This window comes from Rhinoraja longicauda, chromosome 20, assembly GCF_053455715.1.
Source record: "Rhinoraja longicauda isolate Sanriku21f chromosome 20, sRhiLon1.1, whole genome shotgun sequence".
Taxonomy (NCBI): Eukaryota; Metazoa; Chordata; class Chondrichthyes; order Rajiformes; family Arhynchobatidae; genus Rhinoraja; species Rhinoraja longicauda.
Genome location: NC_135972.1, coordinates 1,481,443 through 1,498,303, shown reverse-complemented (window position 1 = coordinate 1,498,303; position 16,861 = coordinate 1,481,443). Strand labels below are relative to the sequence as shown.

Here is a 16,861-nt window from a genome sequence, read left to right as displayed (position 1 = left end):
CTGACCCGCTGAGTTACTCCAGCATTTTGTGATACCATGAAATATTCTTCAATTCTCTTGAAGATAATGTTGTACCTGAAGACAGATGAGAAAAGAATGTGAATAATCTCATCAGCTCCAGCCTACAAATTATTGATTGAATTGAATTGAGTTGAATTGAATGAAAAGATACCGTATAAGATGGAAACAGGCGTTTCGACCCCCCGCGTCTCTTAAACTTGTACCTGGTGATATCGTACCCGCTTCAACCACCATCCCTGGCACCAGGCACTGTTCCAGGCACCCACCACCCTGCGTAAACAGCAACTTGCAGAGAGTTGTGGATGTCACCCAGTCCACCACACAACACCTTTCACCACTATCAACTCCATCCACACTTCGTGCTGCCTCAGGAAAACAGCCAACATAACCCGGGACCTTTATAAAACCACTCATTCCCCCTTTCCCCACTCCCATTGGGCAGAAGATGCCAAAGCTTGAAACACAAACCACCAGATTCAGAAATACCTTCTTACTCACTGTTATCAACCTATTGAACGGTCCTCCCATAAGTTAGGTTGTATTCCCGATCTTCCAACCTACCCAATTGCAGACCTTGGACTTTTTCTCAGTAACTGTAACACTATAACGCTGTAACACTCTGGTATTTTCTCCTTGCAAAACGTGTTGTATTTGTGTGTGGCTTGATTAAATGCATGCACAATATGATTAGACTGGATCGCACACCTGACCCAAAAATACTCATCTTCTGCCAAAGCTGAATGTTTCTCTTACTGCCTCTGATACTCCAAAATGTTTTAAATGTTGTGGATAATAATGTTGTGGATAATAATGTTGTAGATAATTAAAATCTTAACTTACTGAAAAAGCATACAATAAAATGGTATTTAAAATAGGTAGGTGAAAATAAAGAACTTCATTGCTCTTTTTACTGAATCTATAAAGTAGGAAGAGTTGTTCAAATAAACGGGCCTTCCACCCGGTCGGACAGGTAGTTTCAGAGATGCCGGTTCCCCAGTGCAATGCTGAGAAATCTCAGCAAAACAGGGGATAATAATTGGACTCTTGGGTGCAATGCAGCAAAGGAGAAACGTGATAGATCAACTACCACCCTTCTCTTACTCCTTAGAGGGACACAGAGTGCTGGAGTAACTCAGCAGGTCAGGCAGCATCTGTGGAGAACATGGATAGATGACGTTTCACAGAGTGCTGGAGTGACTCAGCGGGTCAGGCAGCATCTCTGGAGAACATGGATAGGTGACGTTTCAAGTCAGGACCTTGTGATCAGTCTGAAGAAGGGTCCCAACCCAAAACGTTACCTATCCAGGTTCTTCAGGATGCTACCTGACCTGCTGAGTTACTCCAGTACTTTGTGTTCTTTTGTGTAAACCAACATCTGCAGTTCCTTGTTTCTACTTACATACCAAGGTGTACGAAGCACTGGCATTATCGTTTGGAACATGAGAACAAAGGACAGTGCAACAAAGAAACCGGCCCTTTGACCCACGATGTCTATGCCAAAGATGATGTCAGGTTAAGCTCATTTCCTTTGCCTGCACATGATCTATATCCCTCCATTTCCTGCATATACATGTACTTATCTGAAAGCCTGTTAAACACCACAATCAATCGGTCTCCACCACCACCCCTGGTAGCGCTTTATAGGCACGCACCACTCTCTGTGTAAACAAACCGCCCCACGCATTGTCTTTAAACTTTGCCCCTCTCACCTTCTTGCTATGCCCTCTCGTCTTTGACATTTCCATTCTGGCAAAAAGGTTCTGACTGTCTACCCTATCTACGCCTCTCATAGTTATATACTGGATCTCCCCTCAACCTCCGCCATTCCAGAGAAAACAATCCAAGTCTCTGCAAACACTATCTGCAGATAATACTCACTAATCCATCCAAAACACACAATATTTTACATACTTCACTGGCTGACTCAGCCTGCAGTATTTTACCACTGGGAGTCAGGATTGAATAATTTCAGGTGGTTCCCCCCTTTACGTCGGGCCATGAGCTCAGAACAGGAGCATACCTGGCGATGAATGAACACAACCGATCCCAAAAGCCTCCAGGTACCGCCTTGGCGATCTACATGTAGCATCCGTAAGATCTGAAGAAAGCGGATACCCCTGAAAGCAAACAATAACTACATTAAAAAGCTAAAACAAAAACATTTTTAGTTTAGTTTATTGCCATGTGTACAGTGCAGTGAGAAGCTTTTTTGCTGCGTGCTATCCAGTCTGCGGAAAGATTATACATGATTCCAATCAAGCCGTCCACGATACTGGGTAAAGGGAATAATGATTGATGGAGTACAGCGCAGGTTCACCAGGTTAATTCCCAGGATGGCGGGACTGTCGGCAGCAACACATCGGACACCATCACGCTGAGTACGGGTGCCCCACAAGGATGTGTGCTAAGCCCCCTGCTCTTCACCTTGCTGACCCACGACTGCACACCCACCTACAGCTCCAACCACTTCGTCAAGTTTGCAGATGACACAACAGTGGTGGGTCTCATCAGCAACAACGACGAGACCCACTACAGGAAGGAGGTGGACCAGCTGGCCGCGTGGTGCACAGACAACAATCTCTTCCTGAATGTGGAGAAAACAAAGGAGATTGTTGTCGACTTCAGGAGAACGCACACCCAACACCCCCACCCACTGACCATCAATGGTGCTGCTGTGGAGCAGGTGAGCAGCACCAAATTCCTGGGGGTGAACATCACCGAGGATCTCTCCTGGAGCAACAACACCACGTCCATCGCCAAGAAAGCCCAGCAGCGCCTCTACTTCCTCCGCAAACTGAAGAGAGCGGGAGCGCCCACACCCATCATGTACACTTTTTACCGAGGCGCCATCGAGAGCATCCTCAGCAGCTGCATCACTGTGTGGTTCGGAAGCTGCACAGCCTCCAGCCGCAAGACCCTGCAGCGCATAGTGAACACTGCTGAGAGGATCACTGGCGCCTCACTCCCAACACTCCTGGTCCTTTACACCACCCGCCTCACCCGCAAAGCATTGAGCATTGTGGGTGACCCCTCCCACCCCTCCAACAGCCTCTTCACCCTCCTGCCTTCAGGGAGAAGATTTCGCAGCCTGAGGTCGAGCACCACCCGACTAAAGAACAGTTTTTTCCACCAGGCTGTCAGGATGCTGAACTCTCTCCCCTCCCTTCCTCCTCTCTCCCCTGCCCCCATTGGACCTGGACTTTAACACCCCACACACACGCACATCCAGCACCAGACACTTTTTTTTAACGCATTTGAAGTGACTATATTTTATATTTTATGTTGATTGTTGTTTGCTGTGCCTTTTTAATTTTAACTTAGTTTTATGCACTTTGTTCCTCGGGATTGTGGGAAACGGTATTTCGATTTTCTGTCTGTGTAAACTGGCTGAGGATTGACAATAAAATTGACTTTGACTTTGACTTTGACTTGACTGTCATATAATGAAAGAATGGAGTGACTGGGCTTGTATTCACTGGAATTTAGAAGGATGAGAGGGGACCTTATAGAAACATATAAAATTATTAAGGGATTGGACACGCTAGATACAGGAAACATGTTCCCGATGTTGGGGGAGTCCAGAACCAAGGGCCACAGTTTAAGAATAAGGGGTAGGCCATTTAGAACTGAATTGAGGAAAAACATTTTCACATAGAGTTGTGAATTTATGGAATTCTCTGCCTCAGAAGGCAGTGGAGGCCGATTCACTGGATGCTTTCAAAAGAGAGTTAGATAGAGCTCTTAGGGCTAGCGGAATCAAGGGATATGGGGAGAAAGTAGGAATGGGGTACTGATTGTGGATGATCAGCCATGACCACATTGAATGGCGGTTCCGGGCTCGAAGGGCCGAATGGCCTACTGCACCTATTGTCTATGTATCTGTGTATCTATGATTAGTGCAAGATAAAGTACAGTAAAGCCCAATTAAAGATAGTCTGAGGGTCTCCAATGAGGTAGTTGCTATTACGTTAATAACAGATTTTCTGGAGGACAAGGGTAGATGACTTTTCTGACACTTCTTCAGGCACATCATTAATCGCATTATAGTCTATTGCAAGTGTTACTACTCAAACTCTGCATTTTCTGATGTCCACAATCTAACTGGTCCAATGGATAGATGTCCATTGAGTTCATTGAAAATTGTAAAAGTCTAGAGCATTACCTGATAGCAGACGTAGCAAACACTTGGCCATTTGATCCAACACTGAGCACGATGATCGATGCAATCACTACAATCAGATCTGCAAGGTAAAAATATGTCATGCCAGTTAGTCTCAAAGTTATGATAAATCCATTATGTTATTGTGTGAGTCAAACAAAACTGCGATAGCTCCACAAACTCCCGGCCCATGGATTCTCAACGGGACATTCAACTCATTCACAACCTCAAGACCAAGCACTCGGGGTGGACAGAAACTCAACACGAATAGCAAAAACAACGCACCACCTCACTAACTACCTACCTGCACACCCGTACCTCCAACTCAGCCTCTGGAAATGTCCCTGGCACCTCAGTCAGCACAGAACCAGATAACCAGGCCAACCTTGGCCCTGAGAGACAGTCTAAGAATAAGACCATTTACGAGGATGTTGCCAGGACTCGAGGGGCTGAGCTAAAGGGAGGTTGAGCAGGCTAGGACTTTATTCCTTGGTTTGCAGGAGGCAGTGATCTTATAGAGGTGCATAAGATCACGAGGGGAATGGTTAGAGAGAATGCACAGTTTTTTACCCTGGGTAGGGGAAATCAAGAACCAGAGGGCATAGGTGTAAGGCGAGAGGGGAAAGATTTAATAGGAACCCGAGGGACAACTTTTTCACACAGTGGATGATGAGTAAATGGAACGAGCTGCTAGATGTGGTAGTTGAGGCAAGTACTACAACAACATTTAAAAGACATTTGGACGGGTACATGGATAAGAAAGGTTTAGAGAGATATGGGTCTACCACAGGTGGGACCAACATAGATGAGGCACCTTGGCCACGTGGGAAAGTTGAGGCGAAGGGCCTGTTTCCATGCTGTGAGACTCTATGACATAATTTTGTCATTCAAATCTTTATTTTTAAAGTGATTCAACTGTTCTATAATTTCCTGTTGAACCATTTCATTGTGTAAAGCAGGCGTACATTTATAGCGTCACATTTCCAAAAACATTATTTTGCTGTCAGTCAGATCCTCTGCTTGGTGGGGATGTCAGGAGACCCGGCTGTGATTCACACAGAGGTTGGGGAGGGAGGCTTTGAGCAACTCCATTAAATCCTCACCGATAATTGAAATGGGTTTCCGGGCAAAGCTGATCCTTCCTTTCACACCGACGTACTTACTCCGGCACCCTGCAGACCACAGGCGGACTATGTATTCTGCACCGAAGAATACCACAAGCACGATTTCCTGAGCAGGGAAAGAAGGCGCTGTTGAGAATGGGTTGCTGCTTGTGTATTAAAACTGAAATTGGAGATTATGACAATAATTGACAAATATTGACCCATGCCGACAAAGATGCCTCATCTACACTAGTCCCACCTGTCCGTATTTGGTCCATATCCCTCTAAACCTTTCCTACCATAAACTTGTCCAAATGTCCTATAAATGTTGTAGTCCCAGCCTCAACTACCTCTTCAGACAGGTTGTTCCATACACCCACCACCCTCTGTGAAATTGACAACAAGACATTGTAACAGAGATAGTAAGTTCCAATTCAAGATGCAGTAACAAAGAACTGCAGATGCTGGTTTATGCCAAAGATAGATACAAAGTGCTGGAGTAACTCAGTGGGTCAGGCAGCATCCCTGGAGAACATGGAAAGGTGATGTTTCGGGTCAGGACACCTCGTCCAGGCTTTGTTCCGCCCCACCTCTTTTCCAGCTTTCTCCCCCCACTACAATCAATCTGAAGGGCCCTAACCTGAAACGTCACCTATCCATGTTCTCCACAGATGCTGCCTGACCCGCTGAGTTACTCCAGCACTCTGTGAAACGTCACCTATCCATGTTCTCCACAGATGCTGCCTGACCCGCTGAGTTACTCCAGCACTCTGTGAAACGTCACCTATCCATGTTCTCCACAGATGCTGTCTGACCCGCTGAGTTACTCCAGCACTCTGTGAAACGTCACCTATCCATGTTCTCCACAGATGCTGCCTGACCCGCTGAGTTACTCCAGGACTCTGTGTTTTACTCTTATTTCATGCACCTTCTGAGGATCCCATTTCAAGGAGCACCCTTCCCCCAACCATCCCTCAATTCCATCCCAATGGCCACAGCTGAGAATCCAAGATAAATGGGAGCACTGGTGATGTGGCTAGTTTTAAAGCACTGCTTCAATCTATTCCCACCTGAAAACAATTCCAACAATTGTATTTTGGATTTGCAAACTGCAATTTAGTACAGGATATACAATCCATAACAATTTGATGCAATTTGCAAATCTGAATACTTACATTTTTGCAGGTAAGCAAGTTTCTGTAAATCATATTGCTGAACAATCTTCAACTCTGCACGGAATTTTAATTGACGGATCATTTATGGTTTGGTGGTCTATCACACAGCATGTTTTTAGTCTTTGTGCATCCTCTTGTGGTGAAGTACGTTATTGCAATAATATATCAGATGGTGAACCTGCCAGTCAAATGAGTGGAGACACAAGGAACTGCAGGAGACCGAAGTGCTGGAGTGTGTGGAGGAAGGAACTGCAGATGCAGGTTAAACCAAAGATAGACACAAACTGCTGGAGTAACTCAGCGGGACAAGCAGCATCTCTGGAGAGAAGGAATGGGTGACGTTTCGGGTCGAGACCCTTCAGAAGTCTGAAGATCAGTCTGAAGAAGGGTCTCGACCCTAAACACCACCCATTCCTTTCCTCCAGAGATGCTGCTTGTCCCGCAGAGTTACTCCAACATTTTGTGTCTATCTTCAAGTGCTGGAGTAGTTCAGCAGCTTAGGCTTCACTTCAGGAGGACATGGATAGGTGACGTTTCTGGTTGGGGCCCATTCTTCAGACTCATTGCAAGGGTGGGGGGTGTGGAATAAAGCTGGAAGAGAGAAGGGGCAGCATGAAGCCTAGCTGGTAATGGGCCCACACAGGTGAGGAGGGGTATTTGATAGGTAGATGGTTGGACAAACGTCAGAAATGAAAGGACAGAAGGTATGAGACAATATTGCAGATCGGGACGCTTCTTTAGACTGAGTGGAAATGTTCTATCACATAAATGAGGGTCATTATTTAAGCCAGAGTTCTTGGCACCTTCTCCTTAAGTTTGCAAGTTATTAGGCTCCAGACTTTATTAATCCTCAACTCACCAAAGAGAAAATTACTTTCAAATTAGCTTCTCAGTCAGAGAGAAAATTTGTTTTCCCTGGAATTGTTCACACTAATAAAACTGTTTCAGGCAAAAAGAGCATTTGTAATTTCAAACATCTACTTTCTTGATTAGTACGGGTGTCAGAGGTTATTGGTAGAAGGCAGGTGAATGGGGTTAGGAGGGAGAGATAGATCAGCCATGATTGAATGGCGGAGTGGACTTGATGGGCCGAATGGCCTAATTCTACTCCTATCACATGACCTTATGACCTCTGAATGACTTTACTGAAGGATTTTAAAACTGTGATTATGAAGATTACCATAGAAGCCGGCAAAATAGTGACAAATGTTCAGGTCGTCATCAATTGACTAACAGTATCAAAGAATAATAAATTTGATTTATGGAGTTTGTTCTCTATTATTTTAATAAATGTAATTATCTAAATCTTTAGGTTTAATTAAGTTGGCATTGTTCATAAATTTAGATTTTTTTTCATTTAAAAAAAATTTGACAAACATTAGTTAAAATATAAAATGATTAAAAAAAAGAAGTTATTGTAGACCTGCAAATCGAACAATAAATCCAATACTCCGTCAGCTTGTAGGTCATTTCAAGTTCAAGTCGGTAGTGTGGGAGGTATGATTGGCAGAAAGATAATTGAACACCACCCACTACCTGTATATTAACTTACATATTGTAATGGCTAAAGGCAAGATGTATCAACTGGTACCTTTCTATAAATAAATCCTGCTTGCAGCAGCACACAGTTCTCGATTTGAAAGCCTAACCTTTATTGGAGTTAATGATGACCTGACATTTGAACATGCAAAAATTAATGTTGCAATTTATTTCACATTACACCGTGATGCACTTTTCCATAAACAGGGGAGACGTTTGTGGAACCAGTGATGGGACTGGTAGAGCTGCTGCTTCAGTGCACCGGAGACTTGGGTTCAATCCTGACCTTGGATGATGTCTGTGTGGAGTTTGCATGTTCTCCCTGTGGGTTTCCTCCGGGTGCTCCGGTTTCCTCCCACATCCCAAAGACATGCAGGTTAATTGGCCTCTAAATTGCCCCTAGTGTGTGGGGAGTGGATGAGAAAGTGGGATAACATAGAACTCGTGTGAACGGGCGATCGATGGTCAGGGTGGGCTCGGTGGCTGAAGGGTCCGTTTCCATGCTGTATCTTTCAATCGATTAATATAAATACATGCCAGTACACTATATTATTTGTATACCAGTACACTGTATTATTTGTATACCAGTATACTATATTATTTGTATACCAGTATACTATATTATTTGTATACTATGTTATTTGTACACCAGTACACTATATTATTTGTATACTATGATATTTGTATACCAGTACACTATATTATTTGTATACTATGTTATTTGTACACCAGTACACTATATTATTTGTATACTATGATATTTGTATACCAGTACACTATATTATTTGTACACCAGTATACTATATTATTGGTACACCAGTACACTATATTATTTGTACATATCTGTGACAGACTCCTAAAATGTGTCGTCAAATGACCATCAGCGAACTCTTTAAAACGTAATCATTTAAATCTCACCTTCCCACTCCTGTCCATGTCTAACCCATCCAATGGAGAAGGATGTGATGGAAGTTCATTGAACTGGAAGGTTAACTCTGCTTCTACCTCCTCAGGTGCTGCCTGATTTCCTGAGTATCACCAGGATTTTCTGCATTTATTTTCAGAATCCAAATACATTTTGTTTTCTGCCACTGTAGCTTTCACTGGTGCTTTTCAAGGTGAAGAGGTGGCAAGATCACCACCGGGTGGCGCCAGCAATGGCTGCCTCGCCAACATTCTGTCTGTCCTTTCCTTCTTTGTGTTTAAATAGTATGTGTTAAATGTATGCTTTTAGTGTTCTTTAGCTTGTTTTATGTAGGGGGGGGGGTTGGGGGAAACTTTTTCTAATCTCGACAGAGATGCGATTTTCCATATCGTATCTCCATCCGCACTGCGGCCTAACATCGAGGAGTTGGCGGCCTTTACTGGAGACCGACTTTTGGGAGCTCCACCGCGGAGGCCTGCGGACTTACCATCACAGAGCCCGCGGTCTATGGTCAGAGACCGACACCAGGAGCTCCAAGCCGCGGGAGTTTCGACCGCCCCGATGTGGGAGTTTCGACTGCCCCGACGCGGGAGCTTCGACCGCCGCCTGCGGGAGCTTTGATCGCCCTGACGGATGGTTTGACTGCCCCGACCGTGGGAGAAATAAAGAGGAAGTAGACTGGACTTTTTTGCCTTCCATCACAGTGAGGAATGTGGGGAATGCGCTGTTGTGGATGTTTATGCTAACATTTATGTGTTTGCTTTTTTCTCATATGGCTGTACGGTAATTCGCATATCACTGTACCTAAATTGGTACATGTGACAATAAAAGACCTTTGAAAACTTTGAAGATCCTTGTACTCTTGTTAATGATGTGTACAATTGTTAGTCTACGTACCATCCAAAAGAGAGTTCCTGTTGCAAAATCAGCATAATGTTCGATGGTAGATAGCACACTGAAGATCAAACAAATCAATACCATCAAGAATCTGTAATTTAAAACACATGAAAATTGAAAAATTCAAATTGAATGAAATAAAAATCTATTAATATTTGCACAATTATGACCTATCATTTTTTATTTCACTAATTTTACTGTTTCGTTTGTTATTTTTCCATATAAATAAATCATTCGTCTGTTCAAGATAGACACAAAATACTGGAGTAACTCAGCATACTCAAAATACTGGAGTAACTGGAGAGAAGGAATGGGTGACCTTTCAGGCCGAGACCCTTCTTTAATGTCTCCAGAGATGCTGCCTGTCCCGCTGAGTTCTCCAGAGATGCTGCCTGTCCCGCTGAGTTACTCCAGTTTTATGTCTATCTTCAGTTTAAACCAGCATCTGGAGTTCCTTCCAACACATTCATCTGCTCGGGTCCTTCGAGAACATACTTGAGGTGAGGTGCAAAGCAGGCAGCTGATGTGTATTTACTTGCTTAATTAAAATTTTAAAGATTAAAAACAAAGTAAAGTAAAACAAACCATTTTCCTTCCACTTCCAGTTTTGTGAATGTTACTAACCCTAATCAGCCGAGCAGGACCATGCATGGAGTTTCTTCATGAGGTGCCATTTAATCAGAGGCCTCCAGCCACTGAGGCAAACCAGGAGAAGTCTGCATGTCGTAGAAACTGGGAGATTAAGCTGGCAGCGACATGGTAACAGGTCAGAAGGTGGTTGGATTTCACAACAGACAACAGGTCAGAAGGACACAAATTGCTGGAGTAACTCAGCAGGTCAGGGAGCATGCACAGGTAAATAGGACTCGATCAGAAGGGATATCTTGGTCAGGATGGAGGAGTTGGACCGAATGGGCAGCACAGTGGGCACAGCAGTAGAGTTATTGCCTCACAGCCCCAGCAACCCAGCTTCCATCATGACCTTGGGTGCTGTCTGTGAGGAGTTTGCATGTTCTCCCTGTGACTGCGGAGGTTTTTCCGGGTGCTCTGGTTTCCAAAGAAGTGCAGATTTGTAGGTTAATTGGCTTCTGTAATTTGTCCCCAGTGTGCAGGGAGTGGATGAGAAAGTGGGATAACATAGAACTAGTGTGATCCAGTGATCGATGGTCAGCATGGATTCAGTGGGCCGAAGGGCCTGTTTCCACACTGCATCTCCAAACTAAACTAAGACTCAAGATCAATTATATATTTTTTGCATCGAACAATGAAATTCCCAAAAGGTTCAGCTTTTAAATGTTTATGGAAAGTTATGTTGATTATACATTTTCACATTGTGATTTAATGCTAACACATCATACTAATTGTGACTTCCTTCCAAATTGAAAATTATATAAAAATTATTCCAAAAAACAAATTTATACAGAGCAACAGTGCCTCTGCACTGCCTCAATCCCTGAAGTTTAGCTTTTAAATTATTCTGTGTTTTTAATCCTAATTTTTCATTAAGGACTAATACAATTATATCTGTAAAATTAATTGAAATCTCTTCAGATATTATTATTCCTACGATCAAAATAAAAGCCTAAAATGTCATTGAATTTATACACAAAATTATTTCCTGAAGAATGCACAGCTTTAAACAAAGACCAGTTGGTTAATTCTTCCTTGACAGGATTATCCTTCCTGATGAAAAGCATGTCGAACCAGATGCCACGGTCAGTAGTTTTAGTGCTTGCATTACCTTACCCTCTCACTCGATTCAACCGTATCTGAATGTACAGAAGAGTCTAGGATCAGAGAGCACAGCCTCAGAATAAAAGGACGTGCCTTTAGAATGGGGATGAGGTGGAATTTCTTTAGCCAGAGGGTGATGAATCTGTGGAATTCATTGCCACAGACGGCTGAGAAGGCCAAGTCATTGGGTATTTTTAAAGTGGAGATTGATAGGTTCTTCATCTGCTAGGGCATCAAAGGTTACGCAGAAAAGGCACGAGAATGGGATTGAGGGGGGAAAATAGGCCAACCACGATCGAGTGGTGGGATAGACTCGTTGAGCTGAATTACCTAATACTGCTCCTGTGTCCGATGATATCATTGATAATTACCCAAATCTACACAAAGTGGTGCCCACAATGTAAAATATACATGCCTATTGAAATTGTGTCATTGCCACAACAAAGACACTACTTAAATATTTAGCTACCAGGCAGCTCTGTAACGAGATCATCTGCACATTATGGGCACGTTTGCAAAGTGACAGCAAACAACCTATGCATTCCAAGGTTGCAGAGAGAAGAGCTCGCTCCAATTAAAATAACGTGGGTCATCTTGGTTCATCTGTCCAAAATTAAAATCAGTCACAGACCATCTGATCATACCTTGATCAGACCATCTGATCATACCCATTCCTTCTCTCCCGAGATGCTGCCTGATCTGCTGAGTTACTCCAGCATTTTGTGAATAAAGACCATCTGATCATCATCACTTTCCTCTTTCTGGGAGCAAGAGCTGCAAATTGGCAATGTCAGATTGCAGGTGAATACGTTCCAGATGCATTTCAGACGTGAAATGCATGGGGATGTCCCAAAGCTGTGGAGCACACCATGTGTCATCAACACTTCGTTATTTTTGCCACTTTGAAGCCATGATCTTCTTGCTTATACTGTCTAATTAATTTTATAATCATAGAAATCACTAATTTTCTATTGCTGATGCAGAAAGGTCTTTCCTCATAGAGTGGCCCAATTATGAATGAACATTCAGCTCCCTCCAGCATCTGCAGTTCCTTGAGTCTCCAAAATTAATTATATACTTGCTGCTGTAGATGTTAGCCAACAGCACTGTGGTGACTACAAGGTTGTGGTTACGGTGAGTGGTTAGTCAACAACTGCACTTGGGGTGGCACAGCGGTGCAGCGGTAGAGTTGCTACCTTACAATGCCAGAGACCCGGGTTCCATGCAGACTACCGGTGCGATCTGTACAGAGTTTGTACGTTCTCCCTGTGATGCATGGGCTTTCCCTAGGTGCTCTTGTTTCATTTGACACTCCAAAGACGTGCAGGTGTGTAGGTCAATTGGTTTTGGTAACATTGTAAATTGTCCCGAGTAGGTAGAATAGTGCTAGTGTACGGGGTGATTGCTGGTCGGCGCAGACTTGCACAGCCAAAGGGCCGCACTGCTCCCGCGCTGTGTCTCTAAAGTGGTATGTGTATAGATTACTCATCGATGGGTGATGACACAAGGTGCAGCTGTTCAATGCAACTCCACAGACAAAGGATATTCACTCTGCAGTTATAATGTGGAGAGAGATACGGGTACCTGAGGAGCACTGGGCACAGTCCACTACGAGAGAATGGAGAGAGAGCTGCCAATGATCATGGTCAAGCACTCAATGTAGATGATACAGGTATTTGTGGGGAAGAGCTGGCCATGCAGATATGGGAGGCAAAGGTGATTTTACAACCATTTTTCAACCTGGACCAAATTTCATATAATTTCTTTGCTTTAGCCAAACAAACCAAGTCTACATTTTGAAAATTAATAATTGTAATATTGCTTAAACTGAGTTGGAAGACAAAACGTGAAGCACAATTACCCAAATTGCAGATAATTGTGGACGGAGCCCAGACCATCACACACACCAACCTCCCTTCCATTGACTCCATCTACACTTCACGCTGCCTCGGCAAGGCCAGCAGCATCATCAAAGACCAGTCTCACTCCGGTCACTCCCTCTTCTCCCTCTTCTCCCCTTTCCCATCAGGCAAGAGGTACAGAGGTTTGAAAACACACATCTCCAGATTCAGGGGCAGTTTCTTCCCAGCTCTTATCAGGCAACTGAACGGTCCTATCACCAACTAAAGAATGATCCTGGCCTACCATTTACTTATTTGGAGACCCTCAGACTATCTTTAATCAGACTTTATCTTGCATTACATGTTATTCTCTTTATCCTGCATCGGTACACTGTGGACGGCTTGATTGTAACCATGTATAGTCTATCCATTGACTAGACAGCACTCACAAAAAAGCTTTTCACTGCACCTCGGTGCATGTGGCAATAATAAACTAATCTACAGAATTTCCAAGCTGGAATAAGGCGCAAAGCTAATACATTGCACATTATTATTGTTACTTCAAGAAATTCTATACACAGTTGTTACCTGTGTCTTTCTGTTTCACAACATTCCTCATACATAATTCCAACAATCACAATTGTTGGAAATATTCATGGAGATTAGAAACAAGATTATCATGTTACGTTTGTTTACCCTGAGAACCTTGCAATGAAAGTAGTACAGAAAGGTTTTACAGCATCTTCTTGTTATTTTTATCTTTGGGTCTCCAAAATGAACAGGGGCAAAGTTTAAAGGAGATGTGTGGGGCAAGTTGTTGTTTATTTACACACACACACACACATAGAGAACGAGCTGGCAGGGGTGGCGGTTTGAGGCAAACATGATATTGACATTTAAAAAAGCTTTTAGACAGGCACATGGACATGCAGGGAATGGAGGGATATGGATCACGTGAACGCAGAGGAGATTAGTTTAACCTGGCTTCTTCCCAACAACCATCAGGCACTTGAACATTACACAACACTAACCTCAACTATGAACCATGGGCTGTCTTTGGTTGGAACAAGGACTTCTGTTTTTATCTCCAATAGAATTGCCATTGTTTATTTTGGGGTTTTTTGTTTCATATATATTATCTATGTGTATTGTGTTTACGGGGCTGTTATACTGTTGCAGGTAAGAATTTCATTGTTCCTTTGTCACTACACAAGACAATTAAACACTCTTTTAACCCAGCATCATGTGTGGCCAAATGGCCTGTTCCTTTGCTGTACTGTTTCCAAAGGGCCTGTTCCTATGCTGGACTGTTCTCTGCTCCAAATATGATGTGTGGAAAGACCCTTTTTAAATTTACCATCCACAGCTACAATGTCTTCAATCTGTGGTCCATAATTCATTACCTACTTAGCGGAAGAGCTGAAAGAATAGATCTGAATCACTGACTGAGAGTTATTTAAAATAGTAATGAAGGTAATCTTTCAATAGACTTGGAGTTCTCATTTGGGAAAACACTGATATTATGCTTCACATTACTCAATCAACAAGAACATAATATTCAACATTTTCATGACAAGAGGAGGCCAGGTTTTGAATTACAGCTGATAAATATAACAGTAGGTTATTCTCTGCCACAGAAGGCAGTGGAGGGCAATTCACTGGATACTTTCAACAGAGAGTTAGATTTAGCTCTTAGGGCTAACGGAATCAAGGGATATGGGGAAAAAGCAGGAACGGGCTACTGATTTTGGATGATCAGCCATGATCACATTGAATGGCAGTGCTGGCTCGAAAGGTCGAATGGCCTATTCCTGCACCTATTTTCTATGTTTCTATTAGATTTCATTTGTGAAATGCACATTTCTCAGATTTTCTTTTCACTTTATCTACCCTAGAAAAATATTTTAACTGATTACAGTATACAAATTAATAAGTGAGACCTCAGAGAAATGACTTCTTCATAGCCAGATCTCTGTTGACTTAATCCAATGATCCACATGACAAGAGATCTATTTTTTAACAACAAAATGTTCACATTTGCAAAATAATGTTGATTATATTTCCTGACTTTCTTTCAGTGGCAGCAATGGATGCTTTGGGTAATCAGGCAAAAAAATGCAAGCAGCTTATCAAACTTAAAACAGCTGCTTTTTAAAAATAAATCTGCCCTCGCCAGATGATAAATGCAGTACCTTCATGAAGGAAGCAATGTCCATGGAAACTGACAAACATAATAAAATATGCTGGACTCCTAAAACTGTTCGAGTTTGATTTTTCTTTTTCTATGGTTGAAGTTACTAATTGAGAAATAACTCTCCAGGTAGAAGAGAATTTCAAGATGAATATAACAGCTCTGATGAACAACTGACTATACGAATCACACAAATAGACAATAGACAATAGGTGCACGAGTAGGCCATTCAACCCTTTGAGCCAGCACCACCATTCAATGTGATCATTGCTGATCATTCACAATCAGTACCCCGTTCCTGCCTTCTCCCCATACCCCCTGACTCCGCTATCTTTAAGAGCTCTATCTAGCTCTCTCTTGAAAGCATCTAGAGAATTGGCCTCCACTGCCTTCAGAGGCAGAGAATTCCACACATTTACAACTCTGTAAGTGAAAAGGTTTTTCCTCATCTCCGTTCTAAATGGCCTACCCCTTATTCTTAAACTGTGGCCCCTGGTTCTGGACTCCCCCAACATTGGGAACATGTTTCCCGCCTCTAACGTGTCCAATCCCTTAATAATCTTATATGCTTCAATAAGATTTCAATAATGATCAGTCAGAACCTCTTTGGGTCGCCTCATACTGTGAGGCAGTTCGTCTTCGCAGTTTATTCTCACTAGCAAATGGTAAATTATTAAAGTTTCACAAATAACAATGTTCATAATTGTACAACATGCAAAATTCACCTGGAATTAGATTTACCGGGCTGAAAAACAATACTTCCAACCTGTGCACAAAACAGACAGCTTTTACCAAGGGTGTTTCCAAAACTTGTGATCGTGTGAGACTCACACCACCTTGCTCACACTCTCATTTCACTCCTATCATCGGGAAGAAGATACAGGAGTCCGAAAACCGTGACTACCAGACTCAAGAATAGCTTCTTCTCAGCAACCATCAGGCTCATGAACACTATGCAACACTTACCTCAACTATGAATTATGGACTGTCTCTGGCTACATCAAGGACTTTGGCATATTTTGCACTAGTATCAGGGCTATTAATTGATTGCATTTTTTGTTTATTATATATTATCTATAGTTAGTGTGTTTATAGACCTGTTATGCTGCTGCATGTAAGAATTTCATGGTTCTGTTTGTCAGTATAGGTGACAATTAAATATGCTTGACTCTGAAAAGGCCAATAATCAGACTGCAGAAGCAAGGAGCTGCAGATGCTGGTGTACAAAAAGAAAGCACTGAGATCTGACTCTGAAGAAAAAGTACAGACCCAAACG

The 16,861-nt window shown here is 42.8% G+C and overlaps 1 protein-coding gene across 3 annotated transcripts in view; it reads right to left on the bottom strand.

Moving 5' to 3' along the window:
* Positions 1-16,861, bottom strand: part of kcnq1.2 (potassium voltage-gated channel, KQT-like subfamily, member 1.2) — a 184,145-nt gene that overhangs the window by 144,030 nt on the left and 23,254 nt on the right. For all 3 annotated transcript variants that reach the window (XM_078416718.1, XM_078416720.1, XM_078416719.1), the window contains exons 4-7: positions 9,820-9,910; positions 5,284-5,410; positions 4,184-4,262; positions 2,042-2,138 (exon numbers count right to left, since the gene is read on the bottom strand). In XM_078416718.1, coding sequence (XP_078272844.1) covers positions 2,042-2,138; positions 4,184-4,262; positions 5,284-5,410; positions 9,820-9,910 — 394 coding nt within the window. The remainder of the gene's footprint in view (positions 1-2,041; positions 2,139-4,183; positions 4,263-5,283; positions 5,411-9,819; positions 9,911-16,861) is intronic.